At 43.3% G+C, this 15,556-nt stretch overlaps 1 protein-coding gene and 1 long non-coding RNA gene across 2 annotated transcripts in view; one reads left to right on the top strand and one right to left on the bottom strand.

The window, feature by feature from the left end:
• LOC118356807 overlaps positions 1-15,556 on the bottom strand; it is a 222,947-nt gene that overhangs the window by 57,647 nt on the left and 149,744 nt on the right. The window lies entirely within an intron of this gene.
• LOC113919476 (macrophage migration inhibitory factor-like) lies at positions 6,769-7,217 on the top strand. Its single transcript, XM_027588649.1, has 2 exons — positions 6,769-7,088; positions 7,151-7,217. Exons 1-2 carry the CDS (start codon positions 6,769-6,771, stop codon positions 7,215-7,217), a joined length of 387 nt encoding a protein of 128 aa, XP_027444450.1.

Here is a 15,556-nt window from a genome sequence, read left to right on the forward strand (position 1 = left end):
ATAAAGCTACTACAACAATAACAAAAACCAACGTGCTTCACATTCAAATGGTGCCTCCCAAGTTAAAAGACTTTCACAAACATCATCTTACTTGAAGATGCAACCCTGCCTCACAGCCCTACTGTGAAGCACGTGACCTTCTCCCCATATCACAGGTGAGAAAACTGAGCTCTGGACGCAGAGATGACTGCCTCAGGGCCACATAACTCACAAGTGGAGTCAGTACTCCAAGTTCATGTCCTCACATCAGCTCCTGTGCCCTTTCTGCTATACTTTGCTGATTTTCCACCAGGACTAAAATCAACAGCAAAGCAATTAAGTAGAGGTTTAATTCTCCGATTCAACCTCAACTCAAACACAGTTCAACAAGTGTTTATTCAATCTCAGCTCTGTACCTGCACGCGGCATTGCCCCAAACATCTCTCAAAAATCATGACCCTCGTGGCATTCAACTGTCTAGACCCCTGTTTTATTAAAACAAAATACATTATGCAAAACAGTTATAAAAATTGAGGGTATTTAAATGTTTAGCATTAACAAATTAATGTGCTGAACACACATACACATTTACAATGATTGGAATATAGATAACTCACTTGGAAATAATGTCCCAGTCTAAAGAGCCCTTAGTAAGTCAAGGTGAGAAATTCCTGGCCCTTGGGACAGATTCTACTTGTGCCAGGAAATGCCTAATTCACTGGAGAATCCAAACATTTTTTAGACTCTAAAATGAATTTTAAACAAAAAGATAGGACTTCAGAGGACTTTTATTAAATTCCCAAACTGCCTAATATTTGCAGTTAATAAATGCCAGTGAGCCTTTAAAGAGCCCTGGAGTAGGAGTCTAGAGACATAGGTGCTAGACCCAACTGTCCTGTGGATGCCAGGAAACCATAACGGAGCCCCTAACTTCCCAGGGCTTGATTCTCTCATCTGTCCATCCACTGCGGACTGTGCTGTGGGAGACACTTACGGCTTCGTGTTCTGTGATTTGAGTGCCCATCCCTGGAGAAGCTCCTTCCTGGTCCATGAACTAAAACTAATGATCGCTTCAAGCAAGCAATTCTGTGAGACTGTGAGAAAAAGAGAATTGCAATCACCAAAACAAACAAGCCCTGACTTCAGAGACCAAGCTCCACCAAATAATGGCAAACAGCAGTAACTTGAGGCTCACTGCACCCAAAAGGGCATTCTGTTCTACATGATACTGGGGATACATGAAAATTGTAGATTTTCATCAACACCCATGCACAGAAATTTCCAAAGCAAACATTCCTTGGAAATAAAAACTGCAGTCCTAGATGTCATCATCTTCCCTGGGCTGAGTCACTCAGGTGACTGCATTCTATATGGGCCCCCACAGGGGGCTTAAGAAATCTTAATTTGCCCAAAGATGCTAATCAAGCCTAGAGGCTTAGAGTCTCGAGCTTGCTGATGTGCTGTTTGTTTTAAATCAGACCGCCTACTTGGTGTGAGGCTGATCTCTGTTATTAAATCCCCTTTTGTTCTGCGTGTACACCCATCAATCTTATCTTACAAATCAAATAGAGAAGGGATAGCACGTTTATAATTAAACCCTGTAAGCTGTTTCCAAATATCTAGTCAGTTGCCCTATACAAGTGCACCCATAAATATCCTTTAGTTATAAAGTGAAGCTTATCTTAATGGTATTTATAATCTCTTTTGCAGTAAAACAATGGCCTGTAATCTCTTCTGGTTTTAATATAATTTAGACTATGGAATTTGCTTTGAGTTAGAGTATTATTCTGATTATCTTGACTGTATCCAAGACAGGACAGTTTTATCTACAATAAGGGAAAGAATCACTTATAACCAATGCCAGCTAACTCTAAAAATTCTGAACTCATAAATATATTATCATTTGTGTTATTAGTTTGGAAATCAGAGACCGTTAACTGTCCCCCAGTATTCACCTGCTCCTTCTCCCCTTTAGAAACAGAATGCCCTCCTAAGTTCTGGCCAGGCACAGAGCCGCCCAGATAAAGACCACCTCTCAGCCTCCCTTGCAGCTAGGTATGACCACATGACTAAGTTCTCATAAACAGGTCATGAGCAGAAGTGAAGTGTGCGACTTCCAACTGTTGGCATTTTAAGAAGTCTGAGTAGGTACTCTTCTCTCTCCCCTGCCCATTGCTAGAATGTGTACAGGATGCCAGCTTTAACCAAGGAGACATGAGCAACACCTTTGGGAACAGGAGCAACAGGAGAGGAGAGTCTCAATCCCCAAGGAAGCCGGACCCCTGCCTTGCTCTAGGCTATTCTATGCAATAGGGATCTTGACTGAGCACTGTACTTTGTTATAGCCATTTAGTAAATATACAAAGATAGAAATATTAATTTAACCTTCTACTGTACAGCCCCCTTTCCTAAAAGAAAATCATACTTTCCCAGGTATTCTTCTTACTGTGTGGAAATTCAAAAAAAAAACATTTTAATCTGTATTAATATGGACATAGTACAGCAAAGTGTGGAATTTCAAAGTGAGGGTTTTGTCAGGCCCCAGAATTCAAATATTGGCCACTTCCTAAGTTTTATGTAACTTTGGAAAAATTACTCATCCTTTCTAACGTCAGTTTCATCATCTATAATGTGATGGTGATAATGCCTACCTCATAGGGTTTTAGTAAGAATTAAATGATAATGTGGGCACCTGAGTGGCTCAGTTGGTTGGGCGGCTGCCTTCAGCTCAGGTCATGATCCTGGAGTCCCGGAATCGAGTCCCGCATCGAGCTCCCTGCTAAGCAGGGAGTCTGCTTCTCCCTCAGACCCTTCCCCCTCTCATGCTCTATCTCATTCTCTCTCTCAAATAAACAAATAAAATCTTTAAAAAAAAAGAATTAAATGATAATGCATATGGAGAACATGATAAGTACTCAGTAGGTGTTAGTTCTTATGATAATGATAATGTTATTGTTACATTTAAGTGGCAAATTTAAGTAGCCATATAGGACAAAAAGGATAGCTTCAATTTGTCCAGTCGGATAAACCAAACAAAAACGGATGAAGCAAAATTGAAAAACCGTGTTTTTTCACCCATTGCCTTCCTCTTTTTTAACCCCAATGAAGCACCTCCTCCCCGTAGTTCTTGCTTTTCTAAACTGTGAGCCAAGCAAGAATGGATATGTTCTCCTCAACTCATCAGTTCACCTAGGTATTTTTATTTAAAGCCTTTGTTCAAGGGGGCGCCTGGGTGGCTCAGTTGTTAAGCGTCTGCCTTCGGCTCAGGTCATGATCCCGGGGTCCTGGGATCGAGCCCCGCATCAGGCTCCCTGCTCCGCGGGAGGACTGCTTCTCCCTCTCCCACTCCCCCTGCTTGTGTTCCCTCTCTCCCTGTCTCTGTCAAATAAATAAATAAAATCTTTAAAAAAATAAAGCCTTTGTTCAGGGAATCCCAGGTACTACATTATAGATAAGAGAGGTATTTGGTGGTGCCTCTTACTAAATTTATATTGAAACTCATTTTGTCACGGGTCCTTCATTCTGCCCTTCTGTTCGGTCACCACACTTTGTGCTCAAGCTCCCCAGTCCCTCCTGGACACTTGGCTTGAGGCACAGAAACACGTATTAGCTGTTCAGGAACTCAGCATATGAGGAGTGGAAAGAGTTGAAGGGGGCAGAGAGAGAAGCCGTGTAATGACCAAACACAGGGCCACTCTGGCCCTAAGGCCTGGGGACGTTTGGGGTTGGGTGCTGCAAGGGGAAAGAGACAGCTTTGGGAACAATGGAAACTGGTCATTATAAGATCCGGGACATGTATATACATGTGTGGGTTGTTGATGACTGGTAAAAATGAGGGAAGATAAACAGCGTAGGGTATTAGAGCAAATGTTAGCATAGAAACCCATTACAGATACTAGAGTAATGAAACCAGAGAAGAAAACCCGGATTGCAGAGTTTTAGAAATCATAAAGTATAGAAAATAATGAGGCATTAGTAGGAGTGCTGCTGCTGCTGACGGTAGTTGAGGCAGACACCTTGACAATGAGTGTCCTGTGCACTCCTCCCTTGGTTAGCTGGCCCGCTGGTCACAGTGCAGCTCTGAGTAACATGTCATCCCAGCCCTCTGGCCAGAGTTGATTAAATGAATAGAAACATCTTGGGCGCCTGGGTGGCTCAGTCCGTTGAGCGACTGCCTTCGGCTCAGGTCATGATCCTGGAGTCCCAGGATCGAGTCCCGCATCGAGTCCCGCATCGGGCTCCCTGCTCGGCAGGGAGTCTGCTTCTCCCTCTGACCCTCCCCCTTCTCATGTGCTCTCTCTCTGTCTCTCATTCTCTCTCTCAAATAAATAAAATCTTTAATAAATAAATAAATAAATAAATAAATAAATAAATAAATAAATAAATACATCTAATCCAAGACAGGCCCATCAGATTCTTTCTCTAGGATATAATAATCATTTATTCAACAGTCGCTTTCCACTTCTAGCTATGATAGAGCAGACTAATGAACGCTCTTGCCAAGAAGAACCAGATGAGTTAAAATATCAAACCAAAAAAATTAAAGTACATTAGCTACCAAGGTAGCAAGACCTGAGAGCTAAGATCCTAGAGAGAAGGAAAGGAAAGCACACACAGATTAGCCTGACATTTGGCAACACTTTTCTCCTTGAGGCATTTTAAAGAATGGCCGAGAGACTAGAAAGCTGAGAAGTGCTTTATGCTTTCAGTTTTCTATTACTGCGACCAAAAAAAAAAAAAAAAAAACCGTTCAGGGCCTACCAAGAAAAAGAGTCCTAGAGACACCCCTAAAGTCTCCACTGGAATCGCTGGAGGGCACACCCTAAGAATAAGGGCTCATTAGTACCAGGGGAGGTCATTGAGAAAACGTGACTACCACTTGTCCCCTGAGCTGGACCTGGACAATCAGAGGCTCCTTACCATCGCCGCCCTAGTCCTTGGAATGTGTGCTCTGCTGTCTTCCCCATCCCCACAAGCTGTCCCAAGGATACAGCTTTGAGATGGCGATATAGCGTTGAGACCATCTGGATGGTATATGTGACCGAATCCAGTTAAGGCCTCTGCATAAACTTTTCAGATTTGGCAGGCAGGTGCAGAGATGCATTCCTCTTGTGGCCACCCGAGACAAGCCTCCTAAGTTCCCTTATTTATTAAACCCCCCACCTACCAATCTGGAGTGGTCTGCCTCTTTCTTCCACCTCTCCCTGCCCTGGGCATAAGGGGGCTGGTTTCAGATTATACCTGGGAAGCTTCCAAGGAGGTTGCGAATCAACAACTAGAAATAAACAATCTCTGTAAAGATTGAAACACAAAGTTGAATTAGCTCAATCTCAGATTGGATTAAGGTAATTAGCTTCTATCCTAATAGCTTTGTCTAAGCATCAGCAGCAAAAGTATATCCTCTCTGGGTGGTGATAATATCATCCAGAACTTCAAATGATCTCTTCAATTTTTCACGTACCATGTTCGGCACTCAATAGACCATTTAAGCAACCCAAGAGATGAAAATATAGGAGACAACAGAAACAAACCTCCGAAGATCCAGCTATTGGAGTTATCATTTACTCACCAGGTCACTGCCTACCTACCACATGTCATGAAGTGTGGTAGGCAATGAGAATATATTGAGGAGCACACAGTTGTGACTCCTGCCTTATGGAGTTTTAGTCTGCTGGGACAGATCAACAATAATCCCTCATTTGAAGGGGAAGAATAAAAAGCCAGTGAGAGTCCATTAGATGGTCATAGGCAGGAAACTGTGAGATCATGGCAGGTGGTGGGAGACCCCAGGCCCATGTGAATTTTAAAGGAGCAAAATGTAAGAATCTTACAAAGAAAGCTTGTCTACCACAGAAGAGAATGGAGTATATTTACAGAAGAAAAGCACACATGCAAAAACATCTAGGCCCAAAGAGAGAACCAGAGAGGTCAAGAGTAGCTTCCTGATGGCTTTCTAGTTCCCATAAAGTCCTGTCTACAGTTCCCATAACTGGGTTCCAAGAGATTAACACTATACCATCTTCATCAGCACTACTTTGACTTGAGCTTCCATAAGTGAATTTCTGTTCCTTGCAACAATCAGGTTATCTGACAAAGACCGGAGCCATTTATGTGACCTAGAGACTATGATGTTAACTGCCATGTTGCAAAAAAGGGAAGAGAAATCAATTCAGTGTGTTAGCTTAGCTTGTTATGAATTTCATCCAGTTACACGAGAAAATCCCACTTACGCATGATCAAACTTACCCAGGGTAGTGGTATGTTGAAAATAGAAAACAACAAGAAGGGAGAGCAGGTGCCAAAGAGTTGCACCTCTGTCCCCAACACAAAACTCCAAATAAGTCAAGTTACCTTCCAGACAAGTGAAAATCTAAATGCAGTATTCAAACAAGTTTTATGATAGTCCATTCACAAAACATATGCCCCGCATTTTTAGCCATGTAGTTGTTCCTTTTCTAAGGAACTGTGTTTTATCTGTGCAGATCCCTGTCTTTAGCCTCTCCTCCTGCCAGTATGGCTCCAGTTAGAACGCCCTTCTGTCCAAATTGCATATATTCAAAGTGGTCCAGAAAGAGAGTGCTATGCAGAGGCAAACAGAGCAAGGGCACATAAAGGAACAGAATGCACTGGGGAGACATGCAGGAAGGTGGAATGGTACTTGGGGTTCAGCAAAACAAAACCAAAAACTAATTTAAAAGCACTATAACTAGGTAACTCAGGTTCCCAGGCTGCTGCCGGACGCGTGTCAGTTAGTTCCTGTGCACCAGTCCCCGCCGTTTCTCCGCCAGCATGCCGATGTTCGTGGTGAACACCAACGTCCCCCGCGCCCCCGTGCCAGATGGGCTCCTTTCCAAGTTCACTCAGCAGCTGGCGCAGGCCACCGGCAAGCCGGCCCACTACATCGCGGTGCACGTGGTCCCAGACCAGCTCATGGCCTTCGGCGGCTCAAGTGAGCCGTGCGTGCTCTGCAGTCTGCACTGCGTGCTCTGCAGTCTGCACAGCATCGGCAAGATCGGAGGCGCGCAGAACCGCTCCTACAGCAAACTGCTGTGCGGCCTACCGGCCGAGTGCCTGCGCGTCAGCCCAGATAGGAGAGCGGGGCCGCGGGGGTCACCGAGGGGCGGGGTGGGGGGGCCCGCAACCCCCTGAGCCCGGCGTCCACGCCCCGCAGGATCTACATCAACTACTACGACATGAACACGGCCAACGTGGGCTGGAACAGCTCCACCATCGCGTGAGGGCCACGCCTGCCCGACCCGCCTGCGCCAGGCCCTGCCACTCGCAATATTCTGCCCACTTCGCCCCCCCCCCCCCCGGCGACCTCCACCCCCAAGTCGGGATAAATAAACGGTTTGGAGGCTGCAAAAAATAAAATAAAATAAAATAAAAGCACTATAACTAAAGGACACAGGGCATATTTGAATTCCAAGAGCCAGAACTTCAGTATTCTTTTGAGACCTTGACCAAATACCCTCTGGCGATGGTAATTATATTTTCTTTCTCTCATTTTGGCTTGTTTGCGAGTAGGCTAGATTATGTTCATTTACAGGTTCCTGTTATTTATGCTTATTTACAGGTTCATCTGTACATTTACACGTACACCCACAGACACCTATGGTTTATGAAAGTCAATTAGGCATCTGAGTGGCTCAGTTGGTTAAGCGACTGCCTTCGGCTCAGGTCATGATTCTGGAGTCGCAGGATCGAGTCCCGCATCGGGCTCCCTGCTCAGCGGAGAGTCTGCTTCTCCCTCTGACCCTACCCCTTCTCATACTCTCTCGCTCACTCATTCTATCAAATAAATAAATAAAATCTTTTTTTAAAAATTTAAATAAATAAAAAAGAAATAAATGTTTCTGTTGGTGAATTCAGCATAGCACAGCTTAGAATTTCACCCACAGAAATGTCAGGTCCTTCTTCCCTCATCCAAATACACAAAAATGAAACAAAAGAAACGTGCTTCACTAAATAAAATGAGCTAAAATTAGCAAGCAGCAAAGATGATGCCAGTTGCCCGGGGCAACAAATGGTTGATGGATGGAATAATTAAGATCGACAGTAAACTAATCTCAGTTCCTTTATTGAAAACGAAGTCCCCTGAATCAATTAGCCTTGTCATGGATACCTTTTACAAAACAACTATGACTTCCCAACCACTTCCCTTTGTTTATAGATTTGCCCATCCTTCAGTAAGTGCAAAAACTAATTTCAAAAGCACCAAGAGATAATAATGGAAGATTCTGATACATTAGGCACTGCGCAAATACAGCCACAGTCCTTGAAAAATATAAATATCACAAAGCAGGCTCAGAAGACTCCACGCACTTACCCAAAGGCACAATATCCTCAAAGTTTTGCTGCTAAAAAGCCTAAAAGCCATCTTTTGCAGGCCAAGCATGGACCTGTCAAACTAGAGATCTAACTCTATTGTGAGGCCAATCCTCACAAGTGATAGAGTTGGGAGAGCAAAAGGTGTCAAGAGGAAACTTCCGGCACTCACACAGTCGCTTTGGGGTCAAGAAACAAGACAAGAAGCTGACAGAAAGGACGGTGTTTGGGGAGGGGGTGGGGGCAGGGCAGTGGTGGTGCTAACATTCCATACCTAACAGATCAACATGCCGCTACTGCCAAGCATGACCCTGAAGTTAGGGAATAAATCGAAATTATCCGAGATGGCCAAGGAGAACTCACTCTGATCTCTAGTGTTTCCGTGACCTGAATTTAAGCAATGGCTGTTACAATCACTAGAGAAGCTGAGGGATTCTACAGTCAATCAAAGGTCTTGGGGCAGAGGATTATGACTTAAGCATAAAACCCTTCGTGAGTTATTTTTATAGAAAATTCTGCTCATTTTATTTGTCTCCTCTCCTGCTTTTTTTCAGTACAGCAAAGCAAAGTCGGTTAATGTTTCTTTGATGGTGTGGGCTCTTGCAGTGCTTTCGAAGTAGTACTTATGAATATCCTGGTTGGGTACGTTTGGGAAATAGGGATTTAAACAGAGTTTAAGGGATTTCTTTGCTACAGAACATTTCAGGACATTTAATGTGAGTAACTGAATGGAAAACAGAGTTGGACAGTGACATAGTACATAGTGTTTCCAAAACTTTTTGGACAGAGAATCAGGTTTTTTTCCCCACAAACATGTCATGGAACTATTTATTCCACAAAATACACTCCTAGAATTTGTATTTGAGAACATAAATGTAAATATGAAAGGCGCACAAGAATAGGCAGAACAGATATGCCCTAAGGATATATCTTGTAAACCGCCCATTAAAAACGTGTATGCCACTGTTACTTTAATAAAGAGGGGAAGGAGTTTGGAGTTGTCCAATAAAGGAAGGTGCTTTTTTCCCCCATAACAGTCAAATATCAAAATCAAAGCTTGGCAGAAAAATAAATGAAATGAAATGAAAGCTTGGCAACTTAGGATATCTAATCACCTGATTACTTTTTAAAATAAGATTTTATAATAACAGTAATAACACTGGCAAATTTCTATATGTAAATATATTTGCTGTATGTGTGTACGCTGAAATTTTTGGTCATGGAATTTTATCACACTGCTCTAAGATGAAAACGTGAAAGCTTTAGCATCAAAGCTAAAACCAAGTGGTCCTGACTTGCCCCCAAAAAGTTGGCATCTGTCACAAATGTGCTAACCCAGGGCAAATGTAAAACAGCATTATTTTCAAGGAGAAAATATACATAGCAAATCACAAGAGCTGGATAAAGTAGTGTTGGGGCCATTTTACCTCCCAACAGAGAATAATAAAAAGGAATAATAGATTTTGCTTCATTGTAAAAAATTAAACCCTTTAAAATCATCACTAATGGGGCACCTGGGCAGCTCAGCTGGTTAGGCATCTGCCTTTGGCTCGGGTCATGATCCTGGGGTCCTGGGATCGAGTCCCGTTTCGAACTCCCTGCTCAGCGGGGAGCCTGCTTCTCCCTCTGCCTCTCTCTCTCATGAATAAATAAATAAAATCTTTAAAAAAAATAAAATCATCACTAATGGAAGTAGATTGTTCCACTTTATCTTTTAAATAAACACCTATTTCATGCAGATTTAAAAAGTGATATATGCTCACTATGGGAAGCCTGGAAACCACTGGACATTATTAAGAGACACAAGACTAAAATAGACTCCTAAGCTTGCCACCAATCATGGGCATTTGGGGGTATGTCCTTTAATACCCATTGTTTCACAGAGTTTAGGTCACACAGTGTATATTTGACATCCTACTTGTTTCTTTCATTTACTAATGATCTGTGACATTTTTCCATGCCTTCAGAACTCTTTGGATTCAAAATGGCTGTCTATGATTTCCACACCTTTAACATGCCCGTTACCAAGAGCGTTCAGCAACAGGGAGCTCTGTTTCCCTCCTCTCCAAAGACCTCACCTTGGAAAAACCTTACTGGCTACACAGCCAGGATCCTGCTGTTGGTGGAAAGGCTTTGAAGGCCATACTACTGAATTTTCACTGCATACAACAAGCATTTTCTTCTACACAATTTCAAGGCCCAAAGCTGCATTTTCCTCTCAAATGCAAATGTAAAATGTACCCTTAGGCCTAAAACACTATTTGCTTTTGCCAACTCACCAAATGCAGGAATCATCTGTGCAGTGGCTCAAGACAGACATGGCTAAACTTCCCTTCTGAGCACTGTGATATTATAGACCCTCGATGCTGTAGGAAGTACAGCCTGAGAAATCTGTGAATCACAGGTTAGAGTTTTACTACCAGTAAGTGTATGTGTGTCTGGCTGTTTAAAGTCCCTCTTTGTAAATAAATACATCCAGTGGTGAAAAGAAAACAAGTCTGCTTATATTTTTCCTGTGATTATGGGTCCCATCAGAAGTGATACAAAAATTCTGTTATCAGTATAGATGAAGGTGGGGAAGCTTCCACCAACCACTCAAAATGCCATCCATTAACTAGGATGAGGCCATCTGTTGCAGAGAGAGGGCAGTTCAAGTTGAGTAGGCACTCCTCCTTCCTGGTGGGCTGAGGCTGGAGAACTCCAAACACCTTTTTCTGGGGTCAGGAAGAGCCATCAGTAGGAAATAACTTTGAATCACTACCCATGTGGGCTGGATATGAACCAGCCCCCTTAGAATGGCCAATCTGGACAGACAGCACTAAACTCCGGGCCCTGCCAGCCTCCCACAGCCAGGCTGCTGACACTTTTATTTGCTGGCATTTACAATGTTGCAGCAGCTCAGCCCCCCTAATGTGGCTGCTTCCAACACCACACTTAGGCAAGGACTTTTGAGAGGAAAGCAGAAGAATGCTTCTCTAGGGCAGGAAGCCTCCACCAGTCCTGTTCACACACAGGGGAACTGCATTGTCTCAAAAGCAAAAGCTTGGGATTGGTTAGTCTCCTAGTGTTTTCTGCTTCACAAACAATGTGATTACTTGTCACACACACACACACACACACACACACACACACACACACACACACAGACACACACACACACCTGGGGAACTGCATTGTCTCAAAAGCAAAAGCTTGGGATTGGTTAGTCTCCTAGTGTTTTCTGCTTCACAATGTGATTACTTGTCTCACACACACACACACACACACACACACACACACACACACACACACACACACACACACACACACACACACACACACACACACACACACACACACACACACACACACACACACACCTGTTAGGGATTTATCGTTATTTTTTCCAACTACTTACAATGAAGAAAAGCAATTTGCCATTTAAAACCACAGCTGCCTCCTAAGGAAAATGGCCATGTTAAAGGGGGGATGAGCATCTGCTAAAGCTGGAGACGGCCCAGTCATCGGACTGAGCTTTCTGCACATGAAGACAGGTGTAGATCCAGTTTGGAAGTCCACCTCAAGCAGGAGAGCTGAAGTGTGCTGCAAAAGAGAGGGAAGAACTGGGCATTTCCAGCCGCCATTGTGCAAGAGAAGTGCAGAGCGTGTGGACTGGAAAAGCACAAGCACAGAAGAGGAAGAGAGGGCTGGCAAGAGAGCCACAGGCCAGAACGCCCAGCTGGGGCGTGCACTGGGGAGAAATCCTGATGGTGGGATGCACCAGAGGACTTGGCCCAACAGGGATGCCTTCATTTATCCGCTGTAATATAACCTTGGGGCCTGCAAACCTTCAGGGCAAACTCTGCTAAATGCAACAGCCTTGTTTATGTAGTTGATCAGGAAAGTTAAAACTTACCCAGACCTGGGACACCTGGGTAGTGCATTCGGACTCTCAGCTTCTGCTCAGGTGGTGATCTCAGCCCCGCGAGATCGTCGCGTGAGTTCTGGCCCCATGAGACCCAGCCCCGAGAGATCCAGCCCCCGCCTGCACGCGATGGGCTCGGCTCTCAGCAGGAGTCAGCTTGAGATTCTCTCTCCCTCTCCCTCTGCCCCGTCTACCCATGGGCTCGCGCTCTCTCCCTTCCTCCCCCCATAAAATAAATAAGTAAATCTTTTTTTTACTTTTTTACTCAGTAAGTAAAGCTTACTGAGACCTATTATGACTTAAACTCTGTAGGTTACAAGTACAAACTGAATCTTTACATGGTATCATGAGGTAGGTGCTGTAATTATTATAATCATTCCCACTTTACAAACGAGGAAACAGAAACAGAGACATTAACAGGCCAGTAAATGGCAAGGGTGAGATTTGTTGTTGTTGCTGTTGTTCGACCCCACAGTTTTATTTGTAAAGAACAAAACATGAAAAGACCTATTTAAATGTACTCCAAAACCTTTAAAACCCACATCAGTTTCTCTAATACGTATGTTAAAGGGCTTGATATCACAATACTCTTTAAAGTTTATATCACGTTCAGATGAGGGAAAAAAATCCAATTCTGATGCATTGTTAACAATACAAATAATTTAAATGTAGAAATGTTCATGTTTTAAAAAGATACGCAGGGTTTAGAAAGATAAATGGTTCAGGTGTAACATGGAGGATTTTTTTTTATGTTTAACACCCTCATTAGATTGACAACAAGGAACCCCTGACTATACCTCTCTACTGTCAACAAGATTTGGTTTGGAATAGACTGGAGCCACACACAAATACATTTAGGAAATTGGATCAGGCTTGATTCCCTCCCACATAACCCAAGCATGCCCTGGATTCCTTCAAACAAGGAGAAATTTTTTAATATATCTTTTTCACTCTGTTTCAATGTGATACATTTCTGGAGCTAATCTTTATTCTGTCCTTGAAAGGATGATCAACTCAGGGAAGATCTGGGAGGAACTTAGATGATGGAGTTCCAGGGCCACATGCTTAACCACTGTACTATACAAAATTAAGGGACAAAAGGAAATTGGGGCTGGAAGTGGTAAGACCCTAGAAATAGTCAAAATGCCTTAGACAAGGGCATTGAACCCGTCTTCCCCAGATCTTACTGGGCAGGATGATCACAGCCGATGTCTGAGTTACACATCCTTCCTTTCATATTGATTCATTGATTCAAATATAATGAACCTCCTACAAGGTGCTAAGCAATGCATTTGACATGAAGAAAACTATGAACAAGGCAGCCTGGCTCTTGCCCCCACAGAGTTGACAACTTAAAGGAGAAAAAGAAAGATGGTCGTTCCATGGCAATCCACATAATATAAGCTTGCTATAAGGGAAGTATAACATACTTTAGAATATACAGGAGAGGGGCGCCTGGGTGGCTCAGTCGTTGAGCATCTGCCTTCGGCTCAGGTCATGATCCCAGGGTCCTGGGATCGAGCCCTGCGTCAGGCTCCCTGCTCCGAGGGAAGCCTGCTTCTCCCTCTCCCACTCCCCCTGTTTGTGTTCCCTCTCTCGCTGTGTCTCTCTGTCAAATAAATAAATAAAATCTTAAAAAAAAAAAAGAATGTACAGGAGAGGCTCCTAACCCAGACTTGGAAGGCCAGACAAGGCTTCTTGGGAAAAAAGAAATCTAAACTGAGTCCTAAAATCTTAGAGTTATCCAAGAAGAAAGAGGACAAAGAGACACCCAGCAAAAGAATCAGCATGTGCAAAAACCCACAAGCAAGAAGGCCATAGTTTGGTAGAGCTGGAACCATTCAGGAGAAAAACAAAAGGAAATATACTTGGATATTTAAAATGGATCGGGTTCATACATGCCACATAAAGAAGTTACACTTTATGGGGTCCCTGGGTGGCTCAGTTGGCTAAGCATCCAACTCGTGATTTTGGCTCAGGTTATGATCTCAGGGTTGTGAGATCGAGGCCCACACTGGGCTCTGTGCTGGGTGTAGAGCCTGCTTAAGATTCTCTCTCCCTCTCCCTCGGCCCCTCCTCCCCCCCAAAAGAAAAAAAAGAAAGAAGTTACACTTTATCACAAAGCCAATGAAAATGATTATCATGTTTTAGGCAAAAAAGGATATGACTCATTCAGCAAATATTTATTGAGCACCTACTATGTGCCAGGCATTGCTCTGGATGCTCAAGGTAAATTGGTGAACAAATCAAAATCCAGGCCTTATATGGGGGGGAGGTGGAGGAAGAGGCAAACAATTAATACTAAACATAAAAAATAAATTATGCAGAATATTAGAAGGGGATAGAACAATTAAAAATTAAAAAATTAAACAAAAAAAAAAAGCCATGCAGGGTAAGACAGATTAGAGTGGGAGTGGGGGAAAGGAGCATGGCCATATGTAATTTCAGAGTCAAGGAGAGGCCTAATATGGGTGATAGCCAGCAAAAACCTGCAGGATCTTTTTGCTGGTCACTGTGCAACTCATAATCAACATATGCAAACAGATTATTAGCTATTCAAAACAAAACATAGGACTTCTTTTTTTTAAAGATTTTATTTATTTATTTGGCAGAGAGATACAGAGAGAGAACAATTAGGCAGAGAGGCAGGCAGAGGGAGAGGGAGAAGCAGGCTCCCCGCCGAGCAGAGAGCCCGATGCGGGGCTCGATCCCAGGACCCTGGGATTATGACCTGAGCCGAAGGCAGACGCTTAACCAACTGAGCCACCCAGGCACCCCAAAACATAGGACTTCTTCATGTTTGCTCAGTGTCCACAGTCTTGCTTACCTAATTCAGAGTCATAGTCCCATTTTCATCCAGAAACATAAAATTACTTTAGACTTCAGAATCTAGAGTCTAGAAATTAACCAAAAACCAGAAATAAACTGAAATTTAGCCCAAACCTCAAGTATTTTCATAAGCTACTAATATCATATGTACCCCTTGGATATATTTAACAACTTGAAACTTTCTATACCCCTTAAGCCTATGTCCATCTCTTTTAAAATGCAGCAGATTAAAAATATTTGATTTAGGGCGCCTGGGTGGCTCAGTCGTTAAGCGTCTGTCTTTGGCTCAGGTCATGATCCCAGGGTCCTGGGATCAAGCCCTGCATCGGGCTTCCTGCTCCGAGGGAAGCCTGCTTCTCCCTCTCCCACTCCCCCTACTTGTGTTCCCTCTCTCGCTGTGTCTCTCTCTGTCAAATAAATAAATAAAATCTTAAAAAAAATTTGATTTACATCTATTTTTCCTATGGCCACCCCAAAGACTTGCTTCCCACTGGAAGACAAAAGCAACCATATTTG

The sequence above is a fragment of the Zalophus californianus genome, chromosome 3, assembly GCF_009762305.2.
Source record: "Zalophus californianus isolate mZalCal1 chromosome 3, mZalCal1.pri.v2, whole genome shotgun sequence".
Lineage (NCBI taxonomy): Eukaryota > Metazoa > Chordata > Mammalia > Carnivora > Otariidae > Zalophus > Zalophus californianus.